Source organism: Pseudorasbora parva, chromosome 17 (genome assembly GCF_024679245.1).
Source record: "Pseudorasbora parva isolate DD20220531a chromosome 17, ASM2467924v1, whole genome shotgun sequence".
Classification (NCBI taxonomy): domain Eukaryota; kingdom Metazoa; phylum Chordata; class Actinopteri; order Cypriniformes; family Gobionidae; genus Pseudorasbora; species Pseudorasbora parva.
The window spans coordinates 20821624-20839140 of record NC_090188.1 but is presented as its reverse complement, the minus strand read 5'-3'; the positions used below and the strand labels follow the sequence as shown (position 1 = coordinate 20839140).

At 37.5% G+C, this 17517-nt stretch overlaps 1 protein-coding gene across 5 annotated transcripts in view; it reads left to right on the top strand.

Annotated features, from left to right (window-relative positions):
* Nucleotides 1-17517, top strand: part of smap1 (small ArfGAP 1) — a 130947-nt gene that overhangs the window by 31268 nt on the left and 82162 nt on the right. For 3 of the 5 annotated variants that reach the window (XM_067421292.1, XM_067421291.1, XM_067421290.1), the window contains exons 3-4: nt 497-582; nt 3930-4005. In XM_067421292.1, the coding sequence (XP_067277393.1) occupies nt 497-582; nt 3930-4005 (162 nt within the window). Of the gene's footprint in view, nt 1-496; nt 583-3929; nt 4006-14813; nt 14886-17517 lie in introns of all 5 variants that reach the window. The other 2 variants (XM_067421289.1, XM_067421288.1) reach the window with 1 other exon arrangement.

Below are 17517 nucleotides of genomic sequence, written 5' to 3'. Positions count from 1 at the left end.
TTGAAGTGTTGACTTGGCCTCCAAATTCCTCAGATCTCAATTAAATCAAGCATCTGTGGGGTGTGCTGAACAAAAAACTTACAGGACTTAAAGGATCTGCTTCTAACATCTTTGCCAGATACCACAGCACACCTTCTGAGGTTTAAAGGAGTCAATGTCTCGACAGGTCAGGGCTGTTTTGGAAGCAAAAGCGGGACCAATATAATATAATTGAGCATAATATAATTGTCATAATGTTATGCCTGATCTGTGTGTGTGTGTGAGATGTATATTTATAACACTTAATATGTAGCTAAATTGTATATTCTGCAATGCTTTAAATGTGTATGATGATAATAATAATAGTAATAATAAGAATGAAAAAAAATACATGTATTAATTTATTTAGGGGCTTGCTTGGTTTTTCTTTCTACATATAGACCTTGGGATTAAGATGATTTGTGCTGCTCTTCTTTTTCACCTGTTATTTCTTTCTTGTCTCTCCTCCTTTGTTTAGAGTGTGCAGAGCATGGGCAACACCAAGGCAAGACAGCTGTATGAAGCTCATCTCCCAGAAAACTTCAGACGGCCGCAAACTGACCAGTATCCTTGAGTCCATCTATCTGTTTGTGTTTGTTTGTGTAATTCCAGTTGCAATATGCACTAATAGCCTTTGCTAGTTATTTGGTAAAAGTCAGTATCAGCTTTCTACTCAGAAGTTGGAGTTGTGTGGTACAGATTTTCTTGGACGTCTGAAGAGAATTGACATAATTAAAGTGTAAAATCCTCTTTCTTGGCTTTAGAATAGACAAATTGCGGATTTGTAATATGCAAAGAACTATTTATTTGTGAGTTTATGCTGTCGCATCCTACTCTTTTCTTTTTGCTTCCAAATTCAAACAAATGCGAGAATCAGATTCTGTAGCCAGTACTAGCAACTTTTCTCTTGTAAGCAACAGAGAAGTGTTTAGAATATGCATGTAAAACAGTCCCCATTTCCCATAATACTAACCGCTCTTATCACATACTCATAGAATTGCATTAGGCAACTCGGGGACACCCCAGTGATTTTTGAACATTTCTATAACTATGGCTTAAAGGCAGTTCTTATTTTTAACAGAAAGGGAAGAAAGCCATCAATGAATAAGATGTATAAAAAAATTATATATAAAATTATATATAAATGGAAAAAAAAGTTTTTATATCTGAATTAATTCATTTAACAGACTTTCCAAAGATCTTCCCCAAAGATGGTCCTCTGCTCACAAAAATACTACATATTTTACACAATGAATATGCATGCATGAATATTTTTATTGTAGCTTAAAAGCACATTTTTTGTCTTTGAGGCATTCAGTACTAGTTCCAGGTAATGAACTTTTGCATTGCAGGTTCATAATCTTGTTCAGGCTTTAAAAAGGGAAAGGATGACACTTTTTTTTGTAAACTTTACTTTATATGACATTATTATTATTTATTTATTTATTTTGGAATAAGTGTACATGTAATTGGTATACGAAGAAACTGTCATAGAACTGCCCTTATTGTTTGCACATATTACCCTGATTTTTAGGTATAATCAACTTACCTTTTGTCTTTTTTCTGGAAGGATGCATAAAATTTATCAAAAAGGACAGTAAAGATATTTATAATTTTACAAAATATTTATATTTCTAATAAATGCTGTTCTTTTGAACTTTCTATTCCTAAATATCAGTTTCCACAAAATATTAGTAGGCTATTTTCAACATTGATGATGATAATAAATGTTTCTTCAGAACCAAATCAGCATTGGAATGATTTCTGCAGGATCATGTGACACTGACACTGGAATAAATGATTACATATTTTTAATTGTAATATTGCACAGAAATGGTTACTGTACATTTTGCATTTTGATTTATAAATTAAATTGGCCAGTTCAGTTCTGTCACTAAGTGTATAAACTGGGTTATATATATATCATTTTTTTACACGTATAAAAACTCAGTTGGGAATTCCTGTTCTAATGTTGGTGGATGTGTGAGAGTTTGGCAAGCAGAAGCCTGTGTGACTTCACACCTTTGGCTCCAGAGATCCAGAGAAAACAGCTGCTGTTTTCAGCACCTTCACACACAGCAGAGATGAACAGGAACTACCTCAATCTCTGATGCCCGACAAGAAGTCTCTTCATGTCTCTCATCCCTCCGCCTCATCCCTCTTGCCTCGGGTATCCTCCTCCGTCCTATTTCACACCATCAGTCTAATTGGGTGTGTGTGGCGGCCAGGATAATTCCATATTCTCCTCATTGGCGCCTTCAGAAACTCTTAATTGAATTTCCCTGGCATCCGTGGCCTGTTATCAGCGCTTCTGTGTTTGGTGTGGCTATGGAAATAGCTTCATTTGTATGCTGACCGATGAGGTACAATATTCTTAACCGTCAAAATGGATTAATCTGGACAGCAGAGGTGAGCTTCCTCCACAAACCGGCTTTGATGGAATTTGCTTTATCACAGGTGTGGATTCTTCAGATGGAAATGCGGATCTTTTGTGCTCCAGTGTGGGGGTCTCTAACTCTCTTTCGCCCCCTCTCTCACTTCCCACTTATCACCGCTTCCCTCTGTAATGGAAAAGTTGGCCGTGTTAATATAAACGTCAGATCAGCAGAGAGAGGAAATTTGAAGTTCTTTCTCTTCTGTGTCTTAATGTGAATGGCAGCAGTACCTTTATTTGGTGAGCTTGTGGATTTCTTTCTCATTTTTTAGTCTGTGTGTGTTTTAACTGTATAACTCATTTTTCTTTCTCCTATTTATGGCAGCACTATTTTTTTATGCATCATCATTCTTCTCGGCTCCTTTCTGTAACTTTTGCATCACATTCCAACTCTGCGTGATGCAACAATGCATCTTTTCTTTTTAAGGAAGCCCTGCATAATTGTGAACAAGTGTTCATGAGGATTTTTATTAGCTTGATTAGCTTGAATGAGCTTGTTCGTTTGTATATTTTTTTCCATATTATATATTTTACAATATTATTATTATTATGTTTTTAAAATTAGTGGGGGTCACTAGATGTATTACAGTACTTAAAATTATTTTTGGGCCACCAGTTTGAGAACCACTAATCTTTTGTACTGAGGATGCTACAAGGCTTTTGTCTCTTACCCATCTTTTCTCTTTTCCATTTTTTTTCTCTTCGTGCCACCGGCTTCTTCACCCTGATCCATGTTTCATCAGATGCATTACTGTATTGTGATAAGGGATTCATGAGAGCATAAATCCAATAAAGCTGTATGAACCGGTCCTCATAGCATTTTACTGTCACTGTATAATTCACACTGTTAACAAAAAAGGGAGTATGTTTTTTTATTTCTCTATGTGTGTTTGCTGTAAAAAGAGATTAAAAAATTGGTTTCGGAGGATTTGGGGAAGTGAAGCCATTTTTGTTTGAGTGTTTTTCCTCTCTTTCAAATAGACAGAATGTTGAGTTGTATTCAGTTTGTGGTCCAGGTGGTGTCTTTAATGATGAAGAGAAATAACAGCTAGTCTGAAGGGTCGGCCTCTTTACTGCAGGAGTTTCATTGTAGCTGAGCAAGATGCCAATTAAAGATTTCCAGCCAAACTGTCATTTGCCATTAAAAAAACGCCTTCAAACTCGTCCTTAAATCAAGTTTAAAACAAAAAGACAGTTTTAAAAGCCTCATGAAATCAAAAAGGATGTTTTGTGTGTTTGTTTATTGTAACAATATGAAGGTATGATGAAGTATGTCACAACTTCAATAAAAAAAAAGAAAAAAAAAAGAGCCAAACCATTTTATGGATCAACATTAGCTGTCTAGTTATCACTTAGCAATGTTTTTTTGTCTCAGGTTACAGAGTGAATGCAAGTCAGGATTGTTTAAATGCTGTGATGTTTAAAATGATTTGTGTTAGTTATTATAAGGCTTGAATTTTCCTTAGCAATGTTTCAGAGCCGTGGAGTTCTTCATCAGGGACAAGTATGAGAGGAAGAAGTACTACGATAAAAATGCCGTCAATGGAGCCATTGTGAGTATCACATCACATCTGTGTGTGTGCATACGTGCGTGCTGCATTGCAATGTTTATTTTCCAGGTTCATGACCACATTATTTATAAATCCTCAGCAAAGTTACGTCAACTTAAAATTGGTTTGTACTAGGTCATGGGAATACATTCATAATTAATATATTGTGTGTCAACCCTCCCCTACACACACACACACACACACACACACACGTACAATATTGTAATGATAGATCGTATTTGTTTTTTAATTTAGTCTAAATTCATATCACTTTCTATAGTTGAAGTAATGAAGCAGTTCATATATATAAATAGTGGCACTTCTACTGGACTTTATACTGGACTTATTTATTTAGTCTATTTTGTTTATATTTTTATTTTCATGTTTGAATTCATATCACTTCCTTCAGATTAGGAAATTAAGAAGCAGCTCATATAAGCAGTTCTCCGAGACATTGTGCTAGACTGAAGTGAAGCAGTCTGTTACACAAATATTGAAACTGATCTTGCAGATTTGGTTTCTCTAATGTGTTTAGCAAAGTTGAGACTTTGATATCGTGATGCACTGGCATATTGAATCGTATCGTGAGCCAGCAATACCCTTCTCTAGTTTTTACTCTTAAGTTTACTGTCTATTTTATGTGCAAAAGGCCTGATGTGGTGGCCAGTTGTTCTGATCATTGAGGCCTCAAATTCACATTACACAGCCCGGTGGATGGCAGCTGTGCTTTACGTGCTGGAAATTGATTGACAAGAGCCATCAGCCAATTAAAGCACTCTCACTCTCTCTCACGTTAAATGAATGTCTGTGACTTCCTCTATGTTCTTAGTCTGTGTTGACCAAATCTTTAAGAACGCCACAGAGAATAGTAATAGACCGTCCTTAGGGTGATGTGCAGGTCTTAGCCTCATGATAATGCTTGAGGAGCTTAAGCAATCTAAACAAACAGCCTCCTTTTGGCCTTTTCTGATTGCTTTGGATCAGGAGAGACTGAAAACATGGAGAGACATGGTTGCAGCGTGAAAGGTTTTCGATCAAACTCCACAAGACTGCCCTGTCCAATTACAGTTGTCTTTCTACTTAAGCCTTCCCAAGAAGAGCTCTGCCTCTCTCTGACAGGCCCTCCTGAGCTGGCCAATTAAAGCTCCTGCCTGCAGGAACAGACAGCCAACCAGATTTTGGCAGAGGTCAACGCGATGGTGGTCAGCCGCTGATTGAGGAGTCATAAACCAGACACGGATGCAAGCAGCATCGGTATGTGTCAGAGAAAAGAAAGAAAAATGATTAAATGAATTAAAATTCAATACTAAAATGTAAAATAGCGGCATCGAGTGCGCTGCACTGCCTGAAGAAAGACTGATTCCAGGTCGTCCTCATTCCCCACTCTGCCGATGGCTTTTATATGCAAAAATCATTATTAAAAACAACTAATTTTCAGTTTAAGGCATTTTGCTGAGAGAGAGAGAGAGAGAGAGAGAGAGAGAGAGGAGAGAGAGAGAGAGAGAGAGAGAGAGAGAGAGAGAGAGAGAGAGAGAGAGAGGAGAGAGAGAGGAGAGAGAGAGAGAGAGAGAGAGAGAGAGAGAGAGAGAGAGAGAGAGAGAGAGAGAGAGAGAGAGAGAGAGAGAGAGAGAGAGAGAGTGTGTGAACTGAGGCGATGTTACTTGAGATGAATGCAGAACCAGATAATGATTTATGACAGACTTCTTTGCGCTTTGTGTGTTTAAAATGTATATACATACAGTTGGTATGTAAGTATTTAGACCCCCTTACATTTTTCACTGTTATATTGCAGTTATTTGCTAAAATCATCAAGTTGATTTTTTTTCTCATTAATGTGCACACAGCACTCCATATTGCTAGAAAAACACAGAATTGTTGACATTTTTTGCAGATTTGTTTTTAACTGAAATATCACATGGTCCTGTTTTCAGACCCTTTGCTCAGTATTTAGTAGAAGCACCCTTGCTGGGCCATTCAAGAACAGTCAAAGAGTTGTTGTGAAGCCACTCCTTTGTTATTTTAGCCGTGTGCTTAGGGGCCATTGTCTTGAGCATTCTGGAGAAGGTTTTCGTCCAGGATATCCCTGTACTTGGCCGCATTAAATTTTTTCCTTAATTGCAACCAGTCGTCCTGTTCCTGCAAATAAAAAACACCCCCACAGCATGATGCTGCCTCCACCATGCTTCCCTGTTGGGACTGTATTGGACAGGTAAACAGTGCCTTGTTTTCTCCACACATACCAACAAAAAGTTCTATCTTGGTCTCATCAGACCAGAGAATCTTATTTCTCACCATCTTGGAGTCCTTCAGGTGTTTTTTTTTTTAGCAAACTCCATGTTGACTTTCATGGTTATAGCACTGAGGAGAGACTTCCATCGGGCCACTCATAAAGCCCTTACTGGTGGAGGGCTGCAGTGATGGTTGACTTTTTACAACTTTCTCCCATCTCCTGACTGCATCTCTGGAGCTCAGCCACAGTGATCTTTGGTTCTTCTTCATCTCTCTCGCCAAGGCTCTTTTCCCCTGGTCGTCCCAAGCGTCTTCCATTTAAGGATTATGGCAGCCACTGTGCTCTTAGGAACCTTAAGTGCAGCAGTTTTTTTTTTTTTTTTGTAACATTGGTTCTGTACAATCTTGGTTGTAACCTGGTATCTGTGCCTTGCCACAATTCCTTCTCTGAGCTCTTCAGGCAGTTCCTTTGACCTCATGATTCTCATTTGCTCTGACATGCATTGTGAGCTGTAAGGTCATATAGACAGGTGTTTGGCTTTCTTAATCAAGTCCACTCAGTATAATCAAACACAGCTGGACTCAAATGAAGGTGTAGAACCATCTCAAGGATGATCAGAACAGAAGAAATGGACAGCACCTGAGTTAAATATATGAGTTTCACAGCAAAGGGTCTGAATACTTAGGACCGTGTGATATTTCAGTGTTTCTTTTTTTGATAAATCTGCAAAAATGTCAACAATTCTATGTTTTTCTGTCAATACGAGGTGCCTGCAATACAACAGAGGGTTTTTTAAGGGGGTCTGAATACATTCCATACCAACTGTATATACACACACCTATATTTCCATTAACAAAAACAATTTTAATAATTACTGTAATAATTAAATAATATAGGCCCTGATCCACCAGTTGAGAGCCAAAATTATAATCTAAATACGTAAATGAATTATAGCCCTACTGTTAGTATTTGCAGATTGTGTAAAAACTTTTGTACGTTGTCTTAATTATTTAAGTACCTCATATTATGTATCTCTGTTTGTCCTTGCTAATGCAGAAGATCCTTAGTAGTGGAGAACGGCTTACGCAATAGTGTGCCAATTCAGTTTACCTAATCAGAATCCTTGTTTAAAAGCACAAGTTCCGCCTTTGACAAGAGGATGTAACTGACGTCATTCCGAATCGTGCATGTTATTTACCTGTCGCCATTTAATCTGCCTAAACTGGAAGGTAAACGTTTGAGAAACACTATTAACAAAGCTTAAGATTCTGTCATTATTTACTCTGCTTTATTTCATTCTAAATCCATATTTTATTTGGAGTAGATTCCAGTCAAATGGAGCTCCATACGCAAAAGCCCTTTTTCAGTTCAGTTCTAACAAACGAAACAGAAAAATTATAACAATTGAGACAGACGGGAATATTACCCAACACTTTTCTGTTGAATAAGACAAGCTAGATATGAAGAAGACAACCCCAGAGTAGTTTTATAAATAATAAATAATTAGATACCAGTGCATTTTCCTTCTGATGGACCAAGGAGGGCAGGCTGCTCTGTTATACAAAGTGCAATGATGAGTTAGAGGTTTACAATCTGATATAAATTGTAAAGCACTATGATAAATGTTAGTAATATTATGTTATGCTAGTTGATTTGTTACATATTTGCTATTTAAAAGGTTTGATAGCTATAAGATTTTAAAATGTTTGTAAAGAAGTCCCTTATGCTAATCAGTTGTATGCAATATCAAAATTGCAGTAAACAGTAGTAGTGTAAAATGTTATTATTATAATTTAAAGCAATAATGTTTATGTATTTTAAAATTTGATTTATGTCTGTGTCGGCAAAGCTGAATTTTCAGCATAATTACTCCAGTCTTCAGTATCACATGATCCTTCAGAAATCTTATTATAATCAATGGTGAAAATGGCGTGACTTAAAAAAAAAACAAAAATAAATAAAAATATATGGCTAGAAAGTTCAAAAGAACATAATTTATTTGAAATAGAAATCACTTTAAATTTGGAGTGGTAATATTCGTTTCCGCTGTGGTGCTGGGTTTGAACACTTTTTGTTGACACAACTTGCCCCACTCATGTCTTTTAATTCTCATCATGTGACACTGACTTAAGCCTGAGATGGAGGCATCTGATGAGCAGCTTGGCCAAAAAAAGAAAAGGAAAAAAAATCAATAGTTGTCTGCTTCCATCCCAGATGGAGAGAAATGCAATATTGCAGCCTTTCCTTGCTTCAATTACTAAAACAAGCTCAAGAGAGTCTTACGGACCATCCCCCTCTTTCCTTCTCCTTGTCTTCCTGCCTCGTGGCAGTAATGAAAGTTCTGTGTGTGCTTCTGTGGCAGTAGATGGGGAATAAATGTGTCTTATTGAAAGCCTTATCGCCAGTCAGCGCGCTGAAGTCATGTTCCCTCCCTGCTGATTCGCACCATTTAAATGATTGTGTGTGTGAAGCCAACAGTGAAGCGGAACCTCCGAAAATAAATGTCCCAGGATATTAAGCGTCCTGCACTTCCTTGTTTTGTTTTGATGTTTTCAAAACAGGTTTTTTTCCTTTTTTTGCATGTCTTTTTCATTATTTTGATCAAAGTGTTTCCAAGCCATGGAAAATGCGCAAAATGAAGATTCTCAGTGGGCCGTTTTTAATATCAAGAACGGAATATATAAAAGACGGTGGGAATATGAACATCACAGGCTCAGCTCTGCTATGGTAAACGTTACTTTTTTTTTTCTTTCTTTTTTTAGAAAACTGTCAGTTTCTCTATGCCACAGAACTGTCTGTAGGAGTGAATGTGTGAATGAGATATCTGAGCGTAACTAATAATAGCTTCATACTTCCACACCCAGCTATTGGACAATTCTCATACTTCTTAGTGTCTCTTTTCTCACTGCAGTCATCTAAGCCTCATTCAGCCCCAAGTGACCTGGCCTGCTTGGCCGTTTGCACTGCATTATGGGGCATTTAGCTGTTCACTCTTTCTATTACTCCTCAGCTAGAAAGCCGGAGACCTTTAGACCTCGCAGTGATGCTGTTACTTCTTTGAGAGGATGGGAGTCTTCATGCCTTCGGCTGCATTACGATGGAGATCGGTTCTCCCTTCACACTCCAGGCTGATTGCTGTCTCTGCTTATTGACCGCCTCTCTTCATCTCCTCCTGCTTCCCGTTCTGGACTTATTTCCCAGACGGGCATGCCGGTATTAAAGGGGATGGGGGGGATGAAGAGTATTGCGTGGTATTATTTAATGGCTCTCTAATGAATATGGGCCCATGCTGCTGTGGAGCACAGTGGGGATGCTAACCAAATAAAAGCAGATTATGAGGTGGATCCATCAGCAGGTAATGAACCGGTCCAGACAGTTCTATGCTAACTCGGGTTTTAATGGACCTACTTGTTCAGCTTGGGCTCTATGGACGCATGCCGCTGACAGGATTACTTCCATACTGGGACAAAGGGAAAGTCATCCATCTTCTTGTACCTTCCTCTTCCTTAAAACTCCCTTGCCACCGTCACTTGCTTCAAAGGAATTTTCCGGGTTTAATACAAGTTAAGCTCAACTGACAACATTTATGGCATTATGTGGAATACCATAAAAATAAAATAAAAAATAGTTTACTGTAAAGCACCTACAGTGGGGCCAGTTTTAGATGCTATTGTGGAAGATAATATATAAAGAGAAGCTTATAAAATACCCATTCAGCTGTAATTAAAATAATTTTTATAGTCGTTCATTGTGTAAAGTTCATAAAATTGGATGTAATGTTTCACAGACACGTTTAGTAAACAATTTTTTTTAATCACATGGATATACTTTATTACTTTAGTTTATTAAAAAACTGACTAGCGTTTGCAGCTTGGCTTCCATTCTTCACTTCAAGTCCAAGTGGACAAGTACATTTCTGTAATCAACATCATGCCACAAATTCTGTCCGTTGAGCAGTAAAAGTATTACATTCCAAATTATATCGTTAAAAACATGCCATACATGACACAAAAAATGTTTGAAGAGTGAATCCATAAAACCTATAAGTGATTTAATAACATTTTAAAGACCTCGCATAATCAAAGTTAGAGTTTTGTGGGCTTTAGTCCTGGACTATTCTCTTTGAAATCAACAATATTAAGGATGCTACTAACTTTTATCTATCATATTTTCTTCTTTTAGTACTTCTCAGTTACCCCCACCCCCAATAAATCTTTAATTATTTTCTGAACAGGTGATTAATCCTTAGCTTAAAATAAATAATACCTATAAATTAAAAGTCAAAATAATTTTTGTAACCATTAACCAACACTATGCCACATATGTTGTTGGCTCTGCTTAACTTTAATTTAACTCTGTATATATGTTTTAATTGGCTGTTTTTCTCAATTCCATATTAGCAATGTCGAGTTCTTTTTATTGAACTGGTTCACCCAAATTGGACTGAACCATCTGAAACTGTTCCCGGCTCAAGTCTGCAGGATACTCAAAATTCACTTTTGGACATGCTTGCTAGTCACTCCAACTCAAAAATGAACCAAATATCCAGGACTGTGATCTTATTTTCTGATTTCATTCTTTCGGACATATCCGACATGCTTAGAACTGTCTGCTGAGGGTTTTATAACAAGGACAAAATTATTCTTTCTGATGTCTTATTCTGAAAAGCATAAAGTATAACAAATAAATAATTTGTAAATATAACAGTGAGCCGATGGCCGTAGTTCTTACGGAGTCAACAGCAGTTCCCAGTTCTCCCTCTAGTCAAGAGTCGGTTGATGGTTACAAAAGTTTTCGTGTCACCGGTGCACTGAACTGAGGAAACCCCTCAGACTCTGACATGTCTGCGTAGAGCCGATGACTTGCTGATACAAGCATGCATAAACCGAGCAGTTGACTAGAATAAGGGGGCAAAAAGTTTTTTTATGGTTTGTCTTGGTTCATATAGTTGATTTAAGACTAGTTTATTCACTTTATATACTTTAGACATAGCCGGGTGGTCATTATTGGGTGGTTTTATAATAGATTTGCGTATGTGATGTCATTGCGTGATAGTGGAAACAAATCGTTGATTTGGTTTTATGAACCGGTTCATTAAAGTGAATTGGAAAAGTTTGCGTAAAAGAATCAGGCATCCCACCAATACTATTTTCCATACCATCTTCCACTTCACCTTCTTCTTTTTTCCCCCTCCCTCTTGGAGTGGGATTGGAGTAAGAACCTTGGCCCTGGCCCATTGATTTCCCCCCCTTTTCTCTCTTTCTTTCCCCAAGAGAAGGAGGCTTTGTGGAACTCTGTGAATGGCCAGGGCCATCTATCTGCCCCTGAGTCAAAGAAAACAACTGCCCTAAGCAAACTACCCTGAGCGAATGAAAGGGTGCACAGTGAGCGAAATGGGAGAAGACAACGAAAAAGAAAGTGTGGGTCAAGAGCTTGATCAGTATCGTTTGATGCTTGGAAGATATTAGGTGATCTTGAATTAGTGGAAAAACACTTTTTTAGGCTTTGTATTAAGAAAACATGAATACAAGGTTGATTTAATTTTTAAGTGTTTTAACTTCACAAATATCTGTGAAAGAGGTTTTTTGTGTTCGGCAGTATGTCTGCGTATGTGTTGATAAGTACATGTGATTGTCTGTGCAGGTTAATTTATTTATAGTCTACATATACAGTGCAAGTTCATAAAAAGAGGGATTCATATTCATGTTGAGAGCAACCAATATAATCATTTGGTATTCCACACAACATTAATCATAAGAAGTTTGTGCTTAATTAGAGAGGAACTGTATTTTCAGCCTTGAGTATTCAGGAATACACATCTGCTATTGCAATCGATATAATGCTAAAGAGAAGTCAGACATGACTTAATTATAAGTCAAAAGGCATCTCTTGCCAGCTTGCAGTTCTCACTCACCTTATTGAACATCAGCTGCTATGCCTTTTTATTATTTTTGCTTTGATAACTAACTGCTTCAATATGAGATTTTAAATGAGTTTTATATCCTGTTTCAAGTTGCACGGGCAGTTCTTTTTCAAAATGTATAGTCATGTAGTTCTATAATACAAGCAGTAATTGAACCACTTTGGGTATTGTTTTGTCACATTACAAAAGATGCCCATCTACCCCAGACAATACAGTTCTTAATGAAACTGAAAATAGAAATCCATGTTATTGAACTTGTCTGGGCTTTTGATATATACGTGTATGTAAACGTATATGAGCAGGCTTTTCAAACATTCTGATTGATGCAGTTATTTTCAGTGGCTACACTTGTGAGTTAATTCTATTGATTTGTGGCAGACTTGGACATGCAGATTGACAGACTGAATCTGCCGACAGACAAATGTTTTACATATATGGAGTCTTTTGGAACATCTGGAAAAGTCTAGGATATTTTTACCCACCAAATGTGTCCTTGATGAGATGACTGCTGATGCAACTAGATCAAGATGCGCGAATCCTCTTCCTCAGTTATATATTTGTTCAACCTATTAAAATGCAGGATTTTGGTCTTTTTTTCCAGTTAAAATATCTAAATCCTTAATAATAAATGCACTTTAAGTAAAACTGCATGATATCTATATATTTATATATATAAAATACATAATTATCTTATTAAATTAAGTTCTTAGTCCTTTGGCAAATTATTTTTTTGCTTTTTAAGCATAAATCTTATTGAGGTTTACATGTTTGAGGTTTACAAAACTTAATTCTCAAGATATTTTCTGAAAACAAGTCCTAATGTTAACGCAGAGTTCTGCTCTGATTGGCTGTTTCACTGCATGTTTTAAGGACAGCTAACACATCGATACCATCTGTCATGGCAATGATTTTACAATGATAGCTTCTTAACTTTGAATCACAAATTGAACTGGGTAGTGTGTAAATATGTTGTTTGTACAGTAACGTTACAGTTTGACAGTAGAGTACTGATTTAAAAGTCAATTTATTTAGTCAGTGAATTGTCAAAATAGTCAGTATCATGTTTACTACTCAACCACTGCAAAATAATCATACTTCAGTTCTCAAAAATGTATATTTATTTAACAAATTGACTAGAAGCCTTGTCAAATGACTATCGTTTCAACTTAGACGGTGGAGAAGATGTGACATTAGCTACAAGGCTCAAGTGAACGATCTGTAAGCAAACAGTAGTAGTAAACGTAGTTAGCTTCTGAGTTGTGTTGATGATGAAATTTAGGCTAATTTAGATTTCAGTCTGTCAAAAAAAAGGACCAACATACTGTTGTATTTTATGACAACACTGGCAGGAAATAATATTAACCTTTGTCATTTGACAAACTGTTATGTGTGCTACTTGGAGTTTCCAATTGTTACTGTACTAGCATCTTGCTTTGGATCTATACAACACGGGATATTATCGTTAATGTTTTCTTACTAAGAAACTTTAAAATTTATCAGAAATGGATTCAACAGTCAAGAAGTGGATACAATCACTACTTACTGCTTGCAGGAATATAGTTGGAATCGGCCCTTTCTTCAGTTCTTCAGATGCTGAGCGAATCCTGCTTGGATTTTGTCTAGGTTAGAAAAACTGTATGTGATGAAATGTGTGGAGCAAAAGAACAACTTTGAATTAAATTGTTGCAGTATCCGATTTTAAATAAACGTCAACCATGACTGTTGACATTTTTTTAAAGTGGGAAGGGTATGAAAAGTCCTCACGTCCCCTGCACAGCCTAGATCATAACATTTATTTCCATGATCTGCCGTTATCATTATCCTCGCGTGAATCTTGTCTACATACAGAACTCCCAATGATTCGGCTGCGCAGTTCTGCCTGACAATGAACATTGGCCATTATTGATCCCAGCAATTGTGTCACATGTGGTGTTATGTTGAGAATCGCTTGTTTTTCTGTGGTGTTTTACATATGAAGGAGCAGGCAATGGTGTTTGAGACTCACAGTATGTGATGTCCATGTACTGAACTCTTGTTATTTAACTATGGCAAGGTTAATTAAATTTTTCATTCTAGGGCACCTTTAAGAAATTTTGCTTTACGAGTGACTGTTGTTTTAACAGTGTTTAAATATTTTACTCTAAGACAGAAATACTACTGAATAGTTATATTGTGTGTGTGTGTGTGTGTGTGTGTGTGTGTGTGTGTGTGTGTGTGTGTGTGTGTGTGTGTGTGTGTGTGTGTGTTCATTCATGCTTTTCTGTCCTATCGGGGACCACAACCTGAATGCACACTCACTCATGGGGACTTGTTTTGACTAAATTAAGGGTCCCCATGAGGAAAGGTTTTTTTTTTTTTTTTTTTGTGAAAATGTTAAAATGAAGAAAGTTGTGTGATGGGTAGGTACATCTATGGAGAGTCCCCCCAAAGATAGCAAACCAGATGTGTGTGTGAATTTTTCAGTATAAAATTTTTGCTTTTCCTAGTCTCCCACAGGCTGAATAATTATTCACTGTATAGTGATTGCTGCAGCTTATTAATTCAGATTTTTCTCCTGCTCTTTTTATTCCACATCTCTCTTTATCACGCCCTCTCTCATTCTCTTTCAATTGCTCTTTTTTACCCCTTGCCCTCTTTCTTTCTCCTCTGCTCCTGCAGAAGTCCTCTGATGCTGCTTTGCCCTCAGTATCGCCTCCTCCTTCGCAAGCAGCTGAGAAAAGCAAACTGGAGGTACTGTGGTTTTGTGCTTCTCTGTGCTGTGCAGATCACTGATCTTGGTGCTGTGCATTCTGGCTGCATCCCAATTCGCATGCTTTCTATCCTAAATAGTTTGCAAGTTTAGAATGATTGCATTCCAAATAATATTATGTTGAAATTATATGCCAAACATGCCCAAAGTTTCTGCTACATTTTTTAAAGTGCACTACCATAAAACCCCAAAACTAAGTTCCTATCTGTTAGCTTTGAAACCATATGCGTACATAAAGCTTTTAGCTAGAAGAAATGCAATTATGTAATAAGACCTATTGGTTACTGAACTCTTTGATGTTTTGTATGGAGATGCAATTTTTTATGTGATATTTTTTTTTTTAAAACTTAATCTGAAGGCACTTTCCCTTCACCAGCAAAGTAGTATGCGAATTGGGACAACCCTTTTGGTGCTGTTAATCAATTGTTGAATCAATGTTCAGTGATGTAATGTTACAGAATCCCTATGTCCATGTGGTTGAAGCATGGTTTATGTTGGTTAGTGCTAGACGAGCACATCTTAGCTGGTCAAGTTGGTCAACCAGCAGGTTTGGTTAAGATGATTTGGTGGGGGGCCACAGCATAGAAGCTCCAAAACATGTTGGTGACCATTATTATTATAATTCTAAGGCTGCATCTACATTATTTCTGGGTACTTTTGAAAACGGCGTTTTCATTCAAAGCGTTTTCCGTCCACACTAGCATTTTCAAGCGTTTTTCAAAAGTTTAGCGTCCACACTGAAACGTCGGAAAACTCTAAATCCACCTTACAGAGCAAACGTCAACCCTCATAAAAGTGCTCTGAGATTATACAGACTGAACAAGACATAATAAAGTTATCACGCAATTCTTCCGGCAGGATCATTTTATTTAGCAAAATATCTCACTATTCAGTGATGCGTCCAGGCTCAGTCACCTTTTGTATGTTTGGTCTAAAATGCTACTACTTGTTTTGCCACAGAGCAGCAAATGTGATTAAATGTTGTTATCTTTGTAGGACTGCGATATGAAGAGTGTACAAAGTAACATACGTATTTTAGCAACCATGAAAGTGAATAGCAAATAACAGGCACAATAGCGGTATAAACATACATATCTATTGGTTCAATATGTGTCACATGACTAAACACGCATCATTATTTTCAAATACCTCCGGTTTTACACTACAACTTCACTACTGTTATCAAATCTATCTACTTTGGAGAGCGTTTTCATTAGCTTCGTTTTTGTTAATAATGCAGTTTCAGTGTGGACGGAAAGCCAAAACTGAGAGAAAAAGATGCATTTTCAAACAAAAACATAATATTGTGTGGAAAAGGCCTAAATAATGTATATTATACACCGTTCAGGCATAACATTATGATATCCTGATAATGTGTCGGCCCCCCTTTTGCTAATAATTTTGCTGACAACGTCAAGGCATGGATTCCACTAGACCCCTGAAGTTGTGCTGGGGTATCTGGCACAGGGATGTTAGCAGCAGATCCTTTAAGTCCTGAAAATTGTGAGGTGGGGCCTCCATGAATGTGATTTATACTAAAAGGTCATATTTTAATATCTAAGGACATATAATAATATCATATGTATTATTTAATTTCAGGTTGCCACAATTCTCAATACATAATCTATTTGTAAAACGTAATTGCACCAACCAAAACCATCTGACTTTTGACATGTTTAGCAACAGATTATATAACAGCTTGTAAGAACGTTAATTTAAACCAAACAAAGGGGAAGGACAACGAACCTATGGAAATCACACTGATGGGTTCACATCCATTGTTAAAAAGTGCTGTGGTTGTATTTTGGTGTGTGTGTAGAGTCAGATGCCTCCGTGCTCTGCTGTGGAAAGGAATCAATAGTCCAGCTCTGGCAGCATGCAGAGGGGAAATAGAATAATCAATGTGCCCATAAAGAGCTCCAAACGGCCAATCCGCACCTCGCCTCTAGGCCTGTTCTCCATTTGTTCCGTTTGCTGGTAATCATAGTGCCAGTCAGACACACCACCACCACCACTGCAGAAAACCCACTCTGATCCTTCGCTCCCACACCTGAACCAGCCTCTCGCTCAGCGTTTTTGCAGCAGCAATTGATTTGCGCTGAGAGAAAAGGAGGGCTGATAGAGCGATATCAAGGCCAAACCGTTGATGCATTTGTTTGGCTTTGCCATAGTGTTGGGAGTTTTAAATTGTGCATTTAAAAAAAACTTTTGCCAAACTGTATATGGGAGTTTCCTCAACCACAGGCACTTATGTCCTAGAGGCTGATCTAAAAAAAAAAAAAAAACATGTTAAAGGTGCACTATGCAACTTTTCCGCCTCCTAGAGTACGCCTATTTAAAACAAAGGCGTAGTTTGATGACACCAAGTTTGAGCTCAGAATCTTGGAACATGTGGTGGAAAAGAATCAGGATAGGACTCGGGCAGAAATCATGTTGATGGATGCGGTTATTAACATTACTGTAGTATAAGGCAAAGCAGGACCGAGAATTGTGGAGCTGAGCAAGGCCGCTGGAGCTATCGTTAATAGATGAACAACACGCCTCGCCAGCAGCGGGACACAGTCACCGGGCACCGGCGGATATTTTGGATATTTTACTGCAAAAATACTACAT